The sequence below is a fragment of the Argentina silus genome (assembly GCF_951799395.1).
Source record: "Argentina silus genome assembly, chromosome: 14".
In the NCBI taxonomy this organism is placed as follows: Eukaryota; Metazoa; Chordata; class Actinopteri; order Argentiniformes; family Argentinidae; genus Argentina; species Argentina silus.
Window position 1 is genome coordinate 9,386,475 of NC_139668.1, and position 19,521 is coordinate 9,405,995.

Sequence of the window (19,521 nt, forward strand, 5' to 3'; positions counted from 1 at the left end):
ACAGACCTTTAACTCTATCCAAACTCCCAATCCAGCCAGAGAGCTGGATTTGGAGACGATAAACCCCTAATCATTCAATTGCATCAGATTGCTTCAATGTAATGACAAATGTTGTTTTCATGTCTCTGATCAAGTTGATATGCGAAGACAAATATCTGTATTGTTAAAATCTGAGAATACAGAATGTTCAGTTTCCCAGTTACTTGCCATTAGTTTGCCGTTGACTTCTGATTCTAAGACTAAGCAAATCTTACAAAGAATCCTTACAGGTTGCAGATGCCCTATGAGGTTACATAGAGGCTCTATGAAGTTACATGGAGTCCCTATTGAAGTTACATGGAAGCCCTAACATTGGTTACATAGAGTCTTTACTTTACAGATATCTATTTATCTCTCTCTCTCTCTCTCTCTCTCTCTCTCCCTCTCTCTCCATCTCCCTCTCTTTCTTTCTCTCTCTCTCTCTCTCTCTCTCTCTCTTTCTCTCTCTCTCTCTCTCTCTCTTTCTCTCTCTCTCTCTCTCTCTCTCTCTCTCTCCTCACATTTAGCCGTAGCCGCTATCTGTCTGCTGATTGAGTGGTTTACATGTCTATATTGTAAATAAATCTTTCTGGAAAGGTAAAACCAAAACCCTTCTTTCAGTGAAGGGTTTCATTATGTAATGGTCAGCAGTCGGGACTCTGATCTCAGTGGAACCTGTGGTGAACTTATTACTACTACTTACTATTTTAAAATCTAAATGCAATAGTGTTGGTTCTGTTTCTGTAAAGCAATAGTAAAATCAAATAGTTGTTTATTTTCAATGAAAGTCACCTTTTGACTTATTGAATGGATTCTTTCTGATGATTTCATAACTTCATTCAGAGAAGGGTTTCATTGTGTAATGGTCAACACTCTGAACTACAAAGTGTGATCCAGTGAGTTCAAATCTTGGTGGAGCCTGTGGTGATACCATGTTTAGTTGACAGATTTGCCCTGGCCAAGAGGTATTATTGGTTTTGAATAACAGCAGGTTGAATCATTTAAGATGATTAGTGACAATGCTGGAAATTCTAGAATATTGTTTTCAACTATTAACCAGCTGCTAAATCCTGCCCCTTCTACTGACTTTCTCTCACAAGCCTCTGCTTCGAAATGTGAGGAGTTTGCCAAATTCTTAAATGATAAAATCATAACCATTAGGGGTGGGATTATTGACACTGGGATTATTGAGGTGCAGCCGTTTTTAACTCAGCAGGATGCTGAAAAACTGATTCATGCTTTTATTTCAAGTAGGCTTGACTACTTTAATGCACTTTTTACTGGCCTCCCCAAGAAGTCTATAGACAGGCTCCAACTAATTCCAAACTCTGCTGCGAGGCTACTGACAAAAACGAAGAGGAGAGAGCATATCACTCCAGTCTTAACTGCTCTGCACTGGCTCCCTGTATCGTTTAGAATTGACTTCAAAGTCCTTCTACTCCGTATTTAAAGCACTAAATGAGCCGGGACCATCCTACCTTACTGATTCGCTGACAATCTATACTCCCTCAAAAGCACTCAGGTCCTCAGCTGCTGGCATATTGAAGGTTACTATCAAAACACAAAAGAAAGTTGGTGATGCGGCATTTATTAACTATGCCCCTAAACTGTGGAATACGGTACCTCAAGAAATCAGGGAAGCAAGCTCAGTAAACATCTTTAAGTGCCAGTTAAAAACCTCTCTCTTCAATTTAGCTTTCAATTAGCATTTTATCTATGCTGCTATCTCTGCTGATTTTATTGTATTGATCAACTATTTATAATAATAATAATAATGCATTTTATTTGGAGGCGCCTTTCAAGTCACCCAAGGTCACCTTACAGAAGAGAAGTAAAAGCAAAAGCATGACATCAATCATTAAAAACAAAACAAACAACACATTTAGATAAAAACAAGTGAAGTGCAGAGTGTCCAATTTATAGAAAGTATGCCAGTTTGAACAGGTGGGTTTTGAGTTGGGACTTGAATGTTGTGATGGAGTCGGACTGTCTTATGTGTGGGGGGAGAGAATTCCAGAGCTTGGGTGCTGAGCAGCTGAAGGCTCTTATGCAACTAGATTGAGTGATGCTACTTTTATTGTATTGATTAATTATGTTCTAGTTGTTTTTGTTTTTAATCTGCTCTTGCACTGTATTGTGCAGCACTTTGCTGATGTTTTGGTTGTTCTCATTTACCTTTTTTATCTGTTCCTTTTTTATCTGTTCATCTGTTCCTTTTTTCTTTCTTTTGCGCAGTATTGTACACCACTTTGAGATGCATTCTTATGTATGAAAGGTGCTATATAAATAAAAGCTTATTATTCTTATTATTGTGTGTCTTTCAGTGGTTTAAACACAAGAGGGCGTACTAGCATTGAAACATGAGACAGATTTGCCCTGGCCAAGAGGTATTATTGGTTTTGAATAACAGCAGGTTGGTTGCAATTTATTTGGAATACATTTCGATGATAACACAAATTGCCTCACATTGTGTGACCTATGTATCCCTAAATGTCATAATTGAGCACATTACTTGTAGTTCACTGAGTGAGGGACTGACCCTTGTTATGATGACCTGAATCATGAGCTTGTCATGATGATTAGTGTCAGTAGAATGAAAAGTTGATTCTCTCTACAGTCTGTGTAACCATTAAAGGGTAACCGTAGTTACAATACAACTACAAGTGCATACGCTTTTTATGTGCAGTGTTGTTGACCACAATTATGGCTATTTATTTATTTATTCATTCATTCATTCATTTGTTGCCTTTATTTACCCATGAATCATTGAAAACTTTGGAGGAGACATTAAAACAACACATTGCATTAATACCATAACATAACATTCGATTGTATTACACAAGAAACAACATCATAAGGATCCTGAACCAGATCTTTGAAGTTCTGTAATGATCCTGGACAGATCCTTAAGGATCTACTACCAAGATCAAGATCCTCATCAAGATTTGAACCAGGGTATACAGTACATACCGTATATGCATATGGTTCTGATCACAGGGCCTTTCTAACACTACAATTGAGCATTCAACAAGACATTGGCAAGAACGGCAAAGGCGGCACAGTGATATTTGTGGCAGACATATCTTAAAACTAATGTAAATGTAAATGTATATTTTCAGCCACTAGTTCTAAAATGAGCACTCACGAGCCAAAAGCCCTGAAGTAGAAAAAAATGTGTAAAAAAATGACCTCATTAGACAGAGAGGGGCACACCTCCGCACTCTAGAAAACATTTGTTTGCGTTAAACTAAGCACTGTGTGGTCTAATGAGATAAGAAATCAATTGACATTTATCATGCAGTCAACACTTGAGCCAACATTTTATGTGATAAGTTAGCAATAAAAAATCCTGTAGCAAAGAAAATAAGTATTCAATGTTACATAGGGACAACCAGTCAGTTAAATGAGTGCGCCATTGCCTTCTGAGGTCTGGGATGTGGACCTGCTAAATTGGACCGACGCCCTCTCAGATCTCCTTCTTCTCTGGATAAGGACACCAAGGTTTCTCTTGAACTTTTCACCCACAAAGGCATATAGCACTGGGTTGATACAACTATGGAGCAGGGCTAGGCTGTGGGTCACCATGAGAGCTAAGTCCACTCTGTTCCTGGTGGCACAGTCGAACAGCACCAACTTTGCCCGTATGAGGGTGTCGGTAACCACCGTCAAATGGTATGGCGTCCAGCAGAGTAGAAAAGCTATCACCACAGCAACAATCACGCGCATGGCCCTGTGCTTCTGGAAGCCGCGTGTGCGTAGCAGCCGCACCACAGTGATGCTGTAGCACGTCACCATGACGACCACTGGCAGCAGGAAGCCTAGTATGTGGCGTAGTCCACGCGTTGTAAGTCTCCACGTACTGGCGCTCTCCGGGTCAAAACGTTCGGCACAAGTTGTCCGATTCGATCCGCGATCCGGCTTAAAAGCATCATTAAAGAGTGCAGGGAGGGCAAGGGTTCCCCCTAGGACCCAGATAAAGGCACATACAGCCCAGCTACAAGCTCTCCGGCGATCCTTACGAGAGTCGGCGGCGCGCACGATCACCAGATAGCGGTCAATGCTTATGCACACTAGAAACAGGATGCTGGTGTAGAAGTTAGCCTCCATGACTAGGCTAACCAGCTTACATAGGAAGTCCCCAAACACCCAGCCTTGGATCACTGCCACAGCCCAGAAAGGCAGCGTGAGAGCTAGCAGCCCGTCAGCGATCGTCAGGTGAAACAGGTAGACGTCGGACGGAGTCAAGGCCTGTCGGCTGGAGCCAATCACCAGGCCCACAAGCAGGTTCCCCGGAATGGCCAATAGGAAGATGACAATGTGGATGGCACACAGGGCTGTGGCAGCGAATGTATGGGGTCCACAGGTGAAGGTCGTGGGGTCCAACAAGTTGAAGGTGATGTTGATGTTGACCAGAGAAGTGTCGTTGGGTTGCTCATAGACATATTCGAAGATTATGGATTTGTCTAGGGAGGAAATAAAAAAGTGTTCACGTCAGGGCAGGGAATTTTGCTTAGTATAGAAAGCAACTTACTGCCATGTGTTTCTATGAAAAGAAAAACATAAGGAAGAATACATTTCATCTATCCATCTGTCTGTCTATCCCTCATGAATCCATCCATCCATCCATCCGTTCGTCCAACCATTTTCAATTACATAGGACATAAACAGTATTTTCCAATAAAACCAAGCCAGGCACTTACCTTCCATCTTTGCTTCCAGCTGTGAGTGATGAGAGGGGACTTGTCACACAGAAGTCTACCTGTAGATGTACAAGCCAGCTGTGATTTAAGTTTCCTGTTTTCAGCCTCAATATTGTGCCACTGCATGTGCGTCACGTCATGGTGTTGTCAGATTTTGACACCTGCATGTTCTGGGTCCCGAATGATGATATCGCAATAATGATTCGTGAAGATTGTGATTGAGTACATTGAGTTTGGCATAACTTTCATAATTTAATTATTCAATATCCCAGAATAATGCTTACAGTATGTCAACCCTTGAACATAGAAAATCTGAAACGATAAACAAAGCTTCACCATTGAGAGATTTATTAAATTAGCATCTTCATTGCAGTCTTTATTATAAAAAGAGAAGTTGAGCAGCTGTATGAAACTTTTTTAGTCCATTTGATTTAGTTTCTATTGGTGGATCTGAAAGCACACTTTCAACACACTTTCAGTAATGAGTCAACTGACCATCTGTTGACTTGCAACAGAGAAGCAATTACAGTAAACACATTGCTTTAAAAGGCTTGTGCCTTTAATACTTTTGTGGATCTGGAAAACTCTGATCAGATTTGATATGGATTAAAGATGTAGGCCTAGCTGTAATAGTAAAGAGATCGCCTAAACTAACAGTGAACTTTTTTCTAATTTTCATCGGTCCTCAAGCTGTCACTCTCATCAGTCCTTACTGATTAGTATTATGAATGTCACAAGGGGGAAAACTGACAGGCTTGGATCTAGGTTGTGCAGGCAGAGTGAAGCAGAGACAAACAAAAAGGACCGATTTCAAGCATTTATTTTGCTCATAGGGCACATTAACACACTGCAGTTCATGTCACACAGCCTTCTTCTACCCGAGCCCCCCCCCCCCCCCCCCCCAGAACCACCAGTGGGAGAGACTGGCGAGAAAGGCTGAACAAATAATTTCATAACCCTGTTACACACCACTTTTGCAAGGTGGTAGATGTGGTAAGATAGGTGCCATATGAAACTTCCTGCAAAACAATCTGTTCTCACTCTGGTGTTGTAATCAATGGTTGTAATAGAACATGTGCTCATGAATTCCTTCCTCTCTCGATATACTATGATGCTGTTGTGCCCAGGCTCCAAATGATACTGTGTTAAGGTTCTTTACACTTACAGGTGACATGCATATTCCCATTCGTCATCATTTCATGGAATGGTTCACAAAAAAAACACCACATATTCCATTCTGTACCAGAATGGTTACATTTTCACACTCTGCTATTTCCAGTAGCTTTCACCTTTCTCCTTTTTCAAGTGTTCTATGGCAACACATCATGACATGTGATGACGATGATCAATAATAACAGGGTCAAGTTCCACAGCTGCATAAGCAACATTCTTCTGTCAGTGGGTTGTAATGATGTGTTAGAGACTAGGTGGGCGGTGATGGCACTCCTTACACCTCCCCTGTCGCTCATAAAACACAAATATCTGACCTTTCACCTAGGCAGACAGTAAAGAAGCACCTTGTCAATAGTCAATATAACAATATAAAATGTGTTTCTTTCATCACACCTGTCATTCTTTGGGCTGTCAACCTGTCACATGAGTATGAGCTGTCCAGGAGGTTGTGGGGGGCGGGGGGGGGGGGCAGGGGGGGGTGCACCCACAACCTGCTAGACAGCTCATACTTGTCAAGCCACCCACCCATTTGTTAAACAAGATTGTCTTCTTGTAAATATTTGGACTGACATCAAAGTGAAAAATGAAGGGCCCTCCGTCTGAAGATAAACCTGCGTAATCCCACAGTAAACTACACTAAGGCCCAGATACAGATATCAACAAGTTGGTCTACATGCCTTCACTGACAATTTGCCGTAGGTTCTCAGAGAAATGCTTGACATTCCTTCACCTCATCTGACAAAACTCCCCAGACTATAATACATAGATGCTGCTTTCCTGTATTTTGGTGTCAGAAATATTGCCTACTTAAAGTTGGTTTACAAACACATTGTTAAAAAAAGAAAAACATCAACATGTTTATATGATAGCAGTAATCTTTTTGATTGTAGCCGACCAGTGTACTTCACTTGGAATTGACAACTTGTTGAGAGAGCCAGCCAGTTACGATAGACATTTCCTGTGCAGTTATGCCATGGCTCTTTACTCTGCAACATTTTTTATGGGTTTCACTATTGGACAAGGCACTGCCCTGAGTACATTGTTTTGCTTGTTTTTGGCCAGGTTGTCTCCTATTTGTCAAATAAAGCTAAAATTCCTCCAGATTTATTGTGCTTGTGTTTGTCATTGGCAATACATATGTAGGGCTCATTGAATGGCATAGTCAACCATCTCCTGCTTTTTTCCCATTCCCTCTCACTTTTTCAGGCAGCAGGCCTGTCCTGACATGAATTGAGATCCCTCTGTTGTCCCTGACAAAAAGACAAGACAAGGGGAAGGGTACACCCTGGTCCCTGGCATAGAAAGTTCTGGAGCCAAGCATGACATGGAAAAAATACAACACTGAGGCTCATCACCATCCATCCAATGATAAACCAAATTCAATAAAGCTGAAATAAGTCAATTCAGTAGCCTACAAGATATGGACATTTCAAACATTTAATTTTTCAATAAAATATATATTCCTTTTTTGTTGTTGTGTATGTTTTGTTGACCTGATTGATTTTGTTTGGGATGTGTAGACTTGATTTATGAAAACCCATTTTGTTATATTCCCACAGCATTTCTCCACTTTGACACACCTGTCAATCTCAATGAGAGCAGGGAAGAAACTAGAGGTCATACTGCTTGTTTTGGGGGATCAGCTGACCTATGCTCCGCACAGAAGATCCTATTGTGAAATCCATTTTCCAAACAGCAGCTCATGTGCAGTGATGTGCAGATGGATGAAGAGGTGTGAGACTAAGGTGCAGTCATAATTAAACTAGGTAGCACTGTAAATATTTTTTTTTTCATGAATGAAACAGGTTGAAATTAAAAAAAATAGGGTCACACCCACCCACCCACCCACACACACACATTCATACTTACATAAATGAATTGTATTCAGTATTTCAATTTTAGGTTTTATCTGGCACAACTGCTCCTTGTAGCCTACAATGCCAGTTAGTCGGACTGGGGTGGGGGGGCAAAAATCATTGCAGGCAGTATTGGGAGCAACCTTCGGGGTCCTGAGTGGAATAAGCGGAAGAGTCGACAGACAGAAGCACCGACGGAAGCTGTCTGTCTGGGGAGAAAAAAATTCTGAATTTGACACAAAGAAGCCTAATAATCTAAAACCAATTTGATATTTTGTTTTAACCGTATCTCCCGGTCCACATCAGCGTCCGCTGCAATGATTCTGTTAGAAATCAACAACCGGATTATAGAAGAGACGCTGTCGTTGAAATTTGACGGCGCATCCAATGGGTGAGAGTCTCATACATTGTTTCAGACTAGCTTTGCTAGCAAGCTAGCTTAGCTACCGAATAGGTGCCCTTATCTCCGCAAACGGCGGGCCAGTATTTGCTCGATAATAAACAATAAATGTGAAATATTAAAGTATGGGATTGGCGAAATAGTTACAATAAAGGTGAAACTATTTCACATACTGCAGAAATACTGGCACGCGCTGCAAGACATTCGGCATAGCCGAAACGGAAGATGGGGTGTGTCTGTGTGTGGCTAGCTAGCTAGCTAGCTTCTGCTGCTGGCTAGACTCGTCTCGCTTAGTTGGGCGGGGGAAGTCTATCTGCTATGCCTCATACTAGCAAGACAGACAACTAGTTTAGTATGTGCTTGTTAACATTACACCAGTGATTGTCTCACAAAACTGGCAACGTTGCCATATGCGATGGTGATTAATATTTCATGCAGCACAAAGACATGACTGAAGGCTTGTGACGTTGTCAGCCAGGTAGCTAGCTAGCCACACTTAGCGGAAGGCTGGAAGGGAACTAGCTAGCTTGCATTTCACTGTCTAGTTCTATAAACAACCCTACTATGGCTCCTATGTCCTGGCGTTTAGAGGTGACAGTGGGTATTTTATTGCAACAACACATGTTATAACATGTAATTCTCCAACACAAATCAGACCAAATTGCAATCACTTGGCTATCTATTAGCCATCGCCCTGGTTTGCTACTTCCGCATTCCGGAGAGCTCAAGCTGGGTCAAGTCAATGCATAGCTGGGGCGGGTCAAGGCAGATTGATGCATTTTATAGAAAACTAAAAGGAATCGTGTCTTGTCTAGTCTTGTACTGCAGTGATTTGAAGTTGTCTAATGCCATGACTTCTGTACAATCTCAGCCTAACCAGGGCTAGGGATCAGATTCAGTGCCTCCTTTAACCAACTAAGTATATTAAAGAAAATTAGCAGCATATCTAATTGTCCTCAGTGATGTCTTCATGCATGTACAGGGGATTTTACTACCCTACTTATTTGTCATGAACTCTCCTCTCTTTTTGTAGGACCAAACCAGAGGCTGTGGAGGTGACCTTCGCAGGTGAGTTCATGTGAGCCATATCTCACCCAAGCCTAATGTTACTGTCATTATTTAAAATAGCAAGACTCAAGATAGTTCATGTTCTTTTGGGAGGCAAATCGAAAATACCCATGCACGTATGTATGGCAATGTTTGGTTGTTGCTCGGCATAAGTTGTCCAGGAAAATGTCTGTAAAATGATGGCATTTTCTCTACACTGTAGATTTTGATGGCGTCCTCTACCATATTTCTAACCCCGATGGGGACAAGACCAAGGTGATGGTCAGCATCTCACTGAAGTTCTACAAGGAGCTGCAGGAGCATGGAGCTGACGAGGTGATACACACACTCTCCATACACACACACACACACACACACACACACACACACTGGTATCGATGGGAGATGTGCTTAAATTTAGTTTGCAAATCTCAAGTTGGGATTCAATACAAAGATCAGCACTCTGAAATGTAGGGTCTGCCGAGTGTGCTGCTTTTACAAACTTTTGTTGTGTAGCATACAATGAAAGAATAATTGTCATATCTAGTATGGTATTGCTACAAAGCTCTCTCTCTCTCTCTCTCTTATTGTATCTTTATCATTGTTATACCACCAGGTTCAGCAACTTTAATTTTAGTCTAAAATATGTATACGAGTAGATTTATAGAGAAATGGCAGAAAAGCAGAAAATGTAGCTTAAAACCCTCTGAACACTACACTTTGAGAGCAGCCTCACCATGTATGGAAGAAAACAGCTGCAGTGGTTTCTTATAGAAACAGGAAGTGCTTTATGACTCACTCTAGGGGAGGGAAGTGCTGACTTAGACCGCTGCTGCCTAAATGAACACTGTAGCTGCTTCATGCAGTTTTGAACAATCTCCCCTTTTTGTTTTCTTGAATTTACGAGCACGGGGGGGGAATGGCAGCAGAGGTTTCCACAGTATCACTGTTAGATCAATGCTTACACCAGGAGGTAGCTACATTTCAGAAGCAGCCTACACACTAGTGTGTTGTTAAAGAGGCAGATCATGTCCTGGTCTGACATTGGAAAATCACACACTTCTCCACATTGCAGTGTGACTTATCTGTGGTCTTCAATGTTTCCAGTATCATGCCTTCATCCACTGCATTGAACAATGTGCAACTTACATTTCCTTTTTCCAAAGTTTAGATGTCACTGTTTGTCTGCAGCTCACCTTACTTGCTGTGTGTTCTCCCATCTCTTTATTCCATGTCCAGGCGTATTCCCACTTTATGCCTTATTCCAGTCCAGTAAGGTTGGGTGATGGTCAGAATTTATCGCAGACTGAGATTCCTTTGACGATTTGAAGACAATTTCTTGGCCATTTACAATGGGAGAAAATGCCCTTTTGTGGCGCATTTAAAAGCTGCATTTCTGAAGTAAATAATCGCCTCCTCAGCCCTCTGCTTTCCTTTTCCCCAAAGTGTTATGCATAACCTATTTTAGCAGGCTGACGTTTGGAATTTCACCTGCATTTCATTTTTAGGAGATCCACAAAGGCATAACAAGTCGAACTGTGGAGGTCTTTTGAAATAGGTCTCATGGGGCATATACCCTTTATTCAAATGTTGAGGTACTACTGTTACCTTTCAAGATCGTCAGCAAGCAGTGTAATGAACCGTTAAAAATAGCTAGGTTTATTCTTCCATGGAGACGAGGCCGCCCTCTCTTCGTTCGTTGCGTCGGACTTTGATGCTCTGCTATTGTAGCCTACGTTGGAAGCCTACCTGAGGGCTACCCTTTGCAAACAGACAACTGGGAATTCTGAAGATTTTGCTTGATATTTCCACAGGCCTGATTAAGATGAATAGTAAGGCTATATTATCTGTTATTCCCTTTGACAGTACGCAGGCCATCCGATCCTCAGCCTAACAGTAGACCTCTGTGTTAGGGTTAGGGTTAGGCTCTGAGTTAGTAGAAGGTGAACATTTTGAAAGTGTGTGAGGACTTTCTTTGGGCATTGTAGATGTGTTTCTGCTATTACCATCTTCCACATTGTGGACATACTTTTAAGTTCCACACCAACAGGTGGCCCTCTAGATGAAAGGTGGTTTCATCTAGTTCCCCCCTGTCATTAGCATGTGTATGCAGGATGCATACCCTAGCCCCCGTACCTGTTCCTACCTGCTGGTCAGGTCTCTTTTGTTGTCCATGCAGTGCCGCTGGCTTTGAGTGGCTTAATTCGTTACTTGTGCTAACAGGTAAAACTCTCTTTTCACTCAGCTGCTGAAGAGGGTCTATGGGATCTTTCTGGTTTCGCCTGAGGCAGGTAAGTAGCCCTGTTTAGGACACAAGACAACACACCGACCTGCATGAACACACACTCACAAACAATACAGATTGACGGCATAATTGTCCTATTTGGCCATCACCTAACCCGGCCTCTGGCCACTTTCCAAGGCCCTCAACCACTGTCACAGGACTGGATTTGAACTCAGTGGCTCCTCAATGACTGTTAGACTTATGAAAGCTGATCTCAAAGCAGATTTTAGATGCGTGGTGGTGTTGTCAACAACTACTCCAGATTTGGGTGGTTTGGTGGTATACCTCAGGTCGACAGTTGCACAGCAAAGACTCATGATTTAGCTTTATTGTACCTTATACAGTATTCACAATAATGTTACGATTACTAATGAAACCTGCAGTTGCATAACATCAAACATGCAAGGAAAAACACTTAATGCCTGTCTGTGATTGTCTGTCTCCTAGGCTACAATGTGTCCCTGCTCTTTGACCTGGATGCTGTTCCAGCCAATAAGGAGGAAGTGGTTCACCAGGCAGGCATGCTGAAGAGGAACTGCTTTGCATCAGTGTTTGAGAAGTACTTCAAGTTCCAGGAAGAGGGCAAAGAGGGCGAGAAAAGGGCTGTGGTCCACTACAGGGACGACGAGTCTATGTAGGTGACCGCTGCACTGCCTGGAGACAAAGTGTGAATAAAAAGAATCACCATGGAAGTGAAATAGCTTTTCCATTCAAAAGTTAAGCAGAAGGTTGAACAGCAACAACATCAAAAACTGCCACAATAACTAAGGATTTAATTATCATTTTATTCTGCTGATATTGCTAAGTTAAAACTTTTTTTCACTTAACTGAAGAGTTTTCCTAAGAGAGACCATTTTTTCTGTAATTCCTGAAAGAGTGAATATATGCCAAATGCACAGTGGCCCCATTACACGGGGTTCAGATGAAAAGTGTGAAGGCAAAAGGAATTTCAGCCAATTTAGTTTTTAACCAGCCGAGTAGGCGTTTATATTGTCTGTCTGGCAAAGCATTCTACCCCAAGTGTTGACATGTTTCTATGCTCTGCTCTGGTCTCCTCAGGTATTTGGAGGCCAAGAAGGACAGGGTGACAGTGGTGTTCAGCACAGTGTTCAAAGACGACGATGACGTCATCATTGGGAAAGTGTTCATGCAGGTAAACCGCTCATCCACCGGGCCTTAACGCTAAATGATGGTGTTTTAAAGTCATGTACCTAAACACCACTATCAACAACGTTGACAGGACACCATCCACAATAGATTGGAAACAACCAAGAAACCATAAACATAGTGTGTCACACCTCTGTAGAAATCTTTAGAGGCTCGCTGCTCTGTCACTCTCGTAAATGGAAGATTCCATTAGCTGTCGGCCTTGTCACTCTTTTGTTCAGAGAATCTCACTGTGTGTGTGTGTGTGTGTGTGTGTGTGTGTGTGTGTGTGTGTGTGTGTGTAGGAGTTCAAGGAGGGCCGGCGAGCCAGTCACACGGCCCCTCAGGTGCTGTTCAGCCACAGGGAGCCTCCTCTGGAGTTGAAGGACACTGACGCAGCCGTGGGAGACAACATCGGATACATCACCTTCGGTCAGTACCCACTCGCCGATGTAGGGTACACACTAGCTAGCCCCTGTAACTGAAGTTTGGGACTTTGGTTGATGGAAACTCCAAATCGTTGCTCAATTCTCCATATTAAATGCCTGAACTGAAGTTAGTCGTTTGATTAGTCTTCTTTTCTTCTTTTTTTTTGGTACTCATTGCGGTATGAGAGTAAGCTCTGTTGTTCACTTTATTACAGTCAATGTAGAAGCTCCCCACAGTGGGACACCCTGTATAAATCCAGGTTTAATTACAATAATCACATGGGGACGTTTTGGTAGAAAAAAGTGGGTAAACGCTGGACACTGGAGAAAATGACCGACGCTGAAAATCTGCACATTTTCATAAAACGGTTGGTAAATGCTCTTCACCATAACTGTGTTTTGTATTATTCCCTGTCTTTCTCTCAGTCCTGTTCCCACGTCACACCAATGCCAACGCCAGAGACAACACCATCAACCTCATCCACACCTTCAGGGACTACCTGCACTACCATATAAAGTGCTCCAAGGTGAGTCCTTAACACTGCCCAAAACAGTGCCTCAAACTGTGCTGCAATAAATCTGTTGGAAATCAATCATCTATTCTACCTCATAATTAAGGCCTAACAATCTAATCCTCACACACTGCTAGATAAAAAAGTTCTGTGTTGGGTTTAAACTAATGCCCTGATTAGGGCTCTCCAATACCCGAAAGTTTGTGCACATTTAAACCTGCACTTTTTCTACTTTACGTCCATGACTGCTACATACCACCAAGTCTAAGTTGGGTCTGGTTGTACCTTTGCTACCCCTTAAAGTGCATGTAGGTGAGATACAGATTTTGTTAATGGGAGTTTAGTCATAAAAAAAAAGTTCAATCGTGAAATAAGTGCTATTCAGATACTAGCTCAGTATGACTCTTCAAAAGGATTCACGGTTGGGCTGTCTCAGAATCAAAGGAGTTTTTTCAAGCCTTCCATATCAAAGCCATTTATCAGATTTCGTCGGTATTCGAAATCGTTTGTGTGCTAAGCGACCTTAAAAGCTCGGCTGAAAGCCACACCACTGAAGACGAGGTGATTGTGTGTTCGTAGGGGTGTCTGTTTGGATTGGTGTGTCCGTCTAGTCTTGGTATTGCTCCACCTAACGTGGTGTCTGTGTAGAGAAGTGGAATGAACACTGTGTGTGTTTGTCGCTCTGTTTGTGTGATCCCTGAGTGGGTGTGTCTGTTTCAAGATTGTAGCATGTGACTGTTACACTGCAAAGTCTCCTTTTTAAAGGTCGTTCACCCAAAATTCATCACTTCTTAATCTGTCGTATACATTAGACATTCAAGATTCAAAGTGTTTATTATCATATGCACAGCAGAAAACATGTTTCACTGTACAACGAAATTCTTGCTTTGCTGTCCGCAGAATGCCAACCAATGTAAAATATACAATACTAAAGAATATACAATATATACTAAACAAATGTACAAGACAGCAAAATTGAAGGCATAAAATAAAATAGCAGCAATAATAATAATAATAAAACAGTGCAAATGTAGCAGTGCAATTATGCAAACTGGAAAGTTCAGTTATTGAGGTAGTACGGTTATATTAATCTCCTATGGGTTATTTAGGAGTCTGATGGCAGTGGGAAAGAAGGAGTTCTTCAGTCGTGTTGTCGTATACATTAGACATACATTGTCTCTCGACCGATAGTGACACCATCTGCAAAGTGCCTGTCATTCCATTTGCCACGTACAGTATAAGCCTAGAGTGTTGACTTGGCTTCTGCTAGCAGTTTTACATGGATTCTCAATCTAGCCCAGCAGCATTGTCTGCATTACAAGCCGAAATCTACTCTCACTGTCGCATTGATGTTACCCGGTTTTTGTAAGTGTGACATCATTACTTTCTCATTGAATGACCTGTGGCATGTAGTGTCACTACTGATCAACAGACAACATCTAAGGAATGTGATAGATCAGGAAAGTGTGTGTGTGTGTGAGATGCACATACGTTAATCATTGTTTCTCTTCCTCCAGGCCTACATCCACACACGTATGAGGGCCAAGACGTCTGACTTCCTCAAGGTGCTGAACAGGGCCAGACCCGACGCTGAGAAAAAGGAGATGAAGACTATCTCGTAAGTGCTGTTGACTCACCCTGGGGTGACCCCTTAGAACGGACCCGAGGTCAGCTCACATTCCCTGAGTCGTGTCATCAAACAGGCGTCTCCCACCTCTGGGGTTAGTTTAAAAACAAAAAAAAACAGGATCAACTAGGAGCCAGCTAACCTTCCTCAAACTCCCACATAACAGCCAAACTCCCCACAACAGCCAAAGTTTGATACTGGAGAAGTTTTACTTAATTATTGTAAATGATGTCCCTAAAAACAGTCTTGTACAATTGAAACATCACCTAGGCTTATTTCTTCACATAAGGTAACTGCAACTAGTATAGAAACTGCCATGCCTGTTTCTTTTTTTTTTTTTTAACAACCCAACGTCATGTTTGTGTGTATATCTGGCAGAAAAATATAGGCTTTGTGTCTGGGTAAATAATGGTATGTTGAAGGTAAGTCACCCTGAGGAATATGACTCACCTCCGGTGAGAAACGACATAACAATCCCCCAGTCCAAAATTGTATTGTATGTGTGCTTGGCTCCATGTCTCATGGAGCCAGATGTTTTGTTATTCAATCTCACCGTGTCAGATGATGTGCATAAATTACCTGGGTGGCAAGCTGCAGTGACATCTGATCTTATCGTCCCCCAGTAATGTTTCATTCTGTGTGTGAAATGTTACATTATCGCCAGCCACCGCATTCCACTCTTAATTACATACCCCTTCACAATTTCATTGTTGTGGGCTTTATCCAGAAAGAAAATCAACAGTATGGATTCAGATAGCCTGGGTTAGCAGGGTGCTGTGTAATACACAGCTCCGGTCCAAACCTCAGCTACTAAGAGAATAGACCGTGCAGGTTCCTCCCTCCTCCAAAGCCTTATCTGATGGTCTTGTGTCCACCGGCTACTGTACGAATGCAGTGAAGTTGTGATTGCCTGCGGTCACGATGGTTGGAGTTTGATAACAGGGGTTGTTATAACATTGAGGGGGATGATGCAGTACAGACACCACATCAGGGTTGGCGTCTATTCAAATCCACATGGAAAACAATGGGCACTTCTCAACTCGTCAATGAAATTCCCCTACACTTTGTGTATTGAGGGAAATGAAATTCGCAGGAATCCAACCCCAGGCGCACATACACACAGTCAACATGACTGCCGTGGGCAGGAACTCTGTAATACACACCTGAGAGCCTTTACGGGGTCCTGTGTGCTGCTTGTCCCTCAGGTGAAAAAACTCAATAGTGATTGAATGCACCAATAAGACAGACAGCATACCACAAGTCTCTCAAACACAAAACCAATGACCTCGCTATGGGCTCGTTTCTGTCTGAATAGATATTGATTCGGCCCACAAATCTGTCAAAAGAGAGAGAGAGGCAAATGGAAAACAATGAACATTACTAAATTCAGGTACTATAATTTGTACAGAGAGTGTGCATGTGTCTGTTTTGTTCCACCTTTTCTCTGTAAAACATACAACTACAATACCACTGATTGTCTGGTGTACGACAGTACGTTCAGCCTTGTCACTTACTTATAGAGGTCTGGTTGCGGTTGTTCACATTCAATGGTAGCCTGCAGAGTGTCCACCTCCTCTGTGTTAAAGGCCTTTGTGTCCTGCACAGCATATACGGTCTTTGTTGGGGAGGTGGGTGGGGGGACAGAGAGGGAGGTCAGGACATTGCAGCCGGCTTTTACACGCATGCATGCACGTACGCACGCCCATGCATGTACGCACGCCCTTCACCAGCACCACATCACCCACCTGACACCAGACAGGGAGGGAGGAGAAAGACAGAGGCAGTGTTTGATGTTCGCTGTTAGCTGTCTCACGTGAGCTAAAAACCAACATTATGCATGTTCTCATAGTGGATTTTTTATATTAAATAATTGTTTAAAAATCCTCATAATAATAAGAGACATTCTAATATCAACATGAGCTCACGGATGTGACCACGATCCTTTATCTGACTCACACTTTGTGCGTTCTCATCTTGTGTTATGTAGAGGCAGGTACTGTGACTAGGCTTTAGCTCAGCGGGCTAAAACGGTCTCAAGTTGACGATACCTGGTCGCTACATGAGAGGGACACGCACGTACCATGAGTTTGCGACTCTGTTTGTGCACCACCTTCCCATGCTGGACCTCATGGACGGGACACTGGTTGATGGCGTTGTCTGCTTTGTGTCTGGAGCCAGTCCTCATAGCGCTGGGAGAGAGAGAGAGGGATGGGGGGGGGGGGGTAGGCATTGCACAAGAGATGAGATGAGATGTGCGCATGTCACTAGTTCTTGTACATCATCTGTGTACTTGCTACTTATTTACTATCCACTCTGTTTGAGGTTGGCTCTGGAGGAATTTTAACAAGATGTTCTCTCTCACCCACACACACAGTTTTGGTCTCTATCGCTTCCTTGAATCTGAATTTGGTCAGTGCTCAAACAGTTGAGCCCTTGTCCGACTCTGTTGACATTTCACCGAAGGGAAACCCTTTGCCACTGTAGTGTGTTGTTGTAGGGGTGTAGTTGTTTGACTTGAATCATGGACTCCTTCCGTGGTCGTAATCAGCAGGTCAACATGTCAAGGGTGGTTTTAGTTTTTTAAATGTAATAAACATTTGACATGCAAAGTGAGGGTGTTGCCGAGTGAAGCCTTGTAATTTTTAAGCAACTCACCTCAATTTCTACTCGGCCGACAGTGAGCCTCTAACATTTGCTAATGCTTTGTCTACAGTGAAAAAGAGGTAATTGCTCATCAGCAGAATATGAATATATGCTGATCATCATCATAATGCATTATACAGAGCATCTGGCCTAACACTCTGTTAAGGTGCTTTATAATGCATTATGAAGAGGGTATTCACAGCTAATGTTACAATTTTAACATTCAACACCAACAACAACAACTCTTGACTGTGTTTGTTGGAATTTTTGTGGCTAAAGGTTTTCCTAAGAAATTATTTGGAACCTACGTGGAGCAGGAATGCCAAGGATACTGTTATCTACACACAGGACAGAACTTGTTGAGGATTTGGTCTGGGAGGGCAACATTTCAACTTGTGCGTGTGTGTGCTAACTTTTACGTGTGTGTGTCTTTTCAGGGGCAAGACGTTCTCTCGCTGAGGCTGACCCCACATGTGCACACTGACTCCTGGACACGCCTAATTGCGCCACACCGAGACTCAACGCCACATTGGACAGGACCACAGGCCCTGCCCCAAATGCCCAGCCCAGCGCGTGTCCAGCCTGTCTTTTTTTTAAATAAAGTTGGCTCCTCTTTCAATAAAGTTGGCTCTTCTTAGGGAAAATTGAGGCTTAAAAGAATAAAAAGGGCATTCCTTGCTTTGCGTAGTTAAAAGAGAATTATTAGTCCTATATAAATATATATATGAAAAAAATAATAAATTTTTTGATACGATATCTTTTACTCCATTTGGTACTCTCTTGCCTTGCTGACTCTTTCTCTCTCTCTCTCTCTCTCTCTCTCCCCCCCTCCCAAATGGTATCAATGCATTTGACGACTTCAGAACCCCCCTCTCCTCCTCTCTCCCTTTCTCTTATCTATGCTTTCATGTTGTCTGTACCATTGTCATTCGAAAAATAAACCAGTCTTATAAAAAGCATTCCTGTTGTGTCATGTGTTCCAGTAGCACATAACAAAGGTTACCATAAGCTCATCTTCATGAGACCATTGATTGCATGGTGTATTGGCTTTAATTTGTGTTGCCAATAACTTTTGTCAGTACACAATTCCTAAGTAATTCGCTCATGGTTTGTATTCATTGTGTTCTTCTGTTGAATGAGACGAGCTTCCAGTAGTTTCCAGTAGACATAATCAGTTTCTAAGGAACTATCTGACCTCGGATCAGTTCCTTAGGACTGTGATTGTCTCTGATCTCAGATCAGTTGTCAGGCAGGACGAGTCGCATGAAGTACGGTTTGCAGGTAGATTTCCTCTGCCCGCCACTAACATTATCTATGCTTCGCTCCAAATCGCAAACAAAATCAGTAATTTACCAGTTACTAAGAAACCGAAAACGCTCTTCTGTAGAAACATGCAGCATAGCTGTCCAACGGTCGCATTCAGCTGTTATATGTTTAATTGTGGAACGTTAAGATGATTCTAAAAAATATTATGTAGAACACATGCAGTAAATTCTCAGTAATGTCAGTAATCATGACATTGCACCCTCCTGAACGTGACCATGATGATGACAATGATTGTGGTTTTGTGAGGGGAGGGAGATATTTAGACAGCTACTCTTTTTTCATGAAGATGCTTTTCAACACACTAGCAGTAGAGGTGGAGTGGGTTTTATCTGGCACCTATAGAAAACACTGGAGATGGTTG

The 19,521-nt window shown here is 42.3% G+C and overlaps 2 protein-coding genes across 2 annotated transcripts; one reads left to right on the forward strand and one right to left on the reverse strand.

The window, feature by feature from the left end:
- Positions 1–2,765: 2,765 nt before the first annotated feature.
- LOC310815333 (C-X-C chemokine receptor type 1-like) lies at positions 2,766–4,725 on the reverse strand (the record flags this gene model as incomplete). The annotated part of the gene is made up of 2 exons (XM_083685067.1): positions 2,766–4,481; positions 4,719–4,725. 2 exons carry the CDS (start codon positions 4,723–4,725, stop codon positions 3,418–3,420), a joined length of 1,071 nt encoding a protein of 356 aa, XP_083541193.1. The 3' UTR covers positions 2,766–3,417.
- Positions 4,726–7,919: 3,194 nt separating this feature from the next.
- On the forward strand, positions 7,920–18,425 carry arpc2 (actin related protein 2/3 complex, subunit 2). Its single transcript, XM_083684734.1, has 10 exons — positions 7,920–8,138; positions 9,181–9,215; positions 9,418–9,530; positions 11,440–11,485; positions 11,926–12,112; positions 12,538–12,631; positions 12,930–13,056; positions 13,479–13,579; positions 15,082–15,182; positions 18,272–18,425. The coding sequence occupies exons 1-10, from the start codon at positions 8,065–8,067 to the stop codon at positions 18,291–18,293; spliced, it is 900 nt and encodes a 299-aa protein (XP_083540860.1). The 5' UTR covers positions 7,920–8,064; the 3' UTR covers positions 18,294–18,425.
- Positions 18,426–19,521: the final 1,096 nt, after the last annotated feature.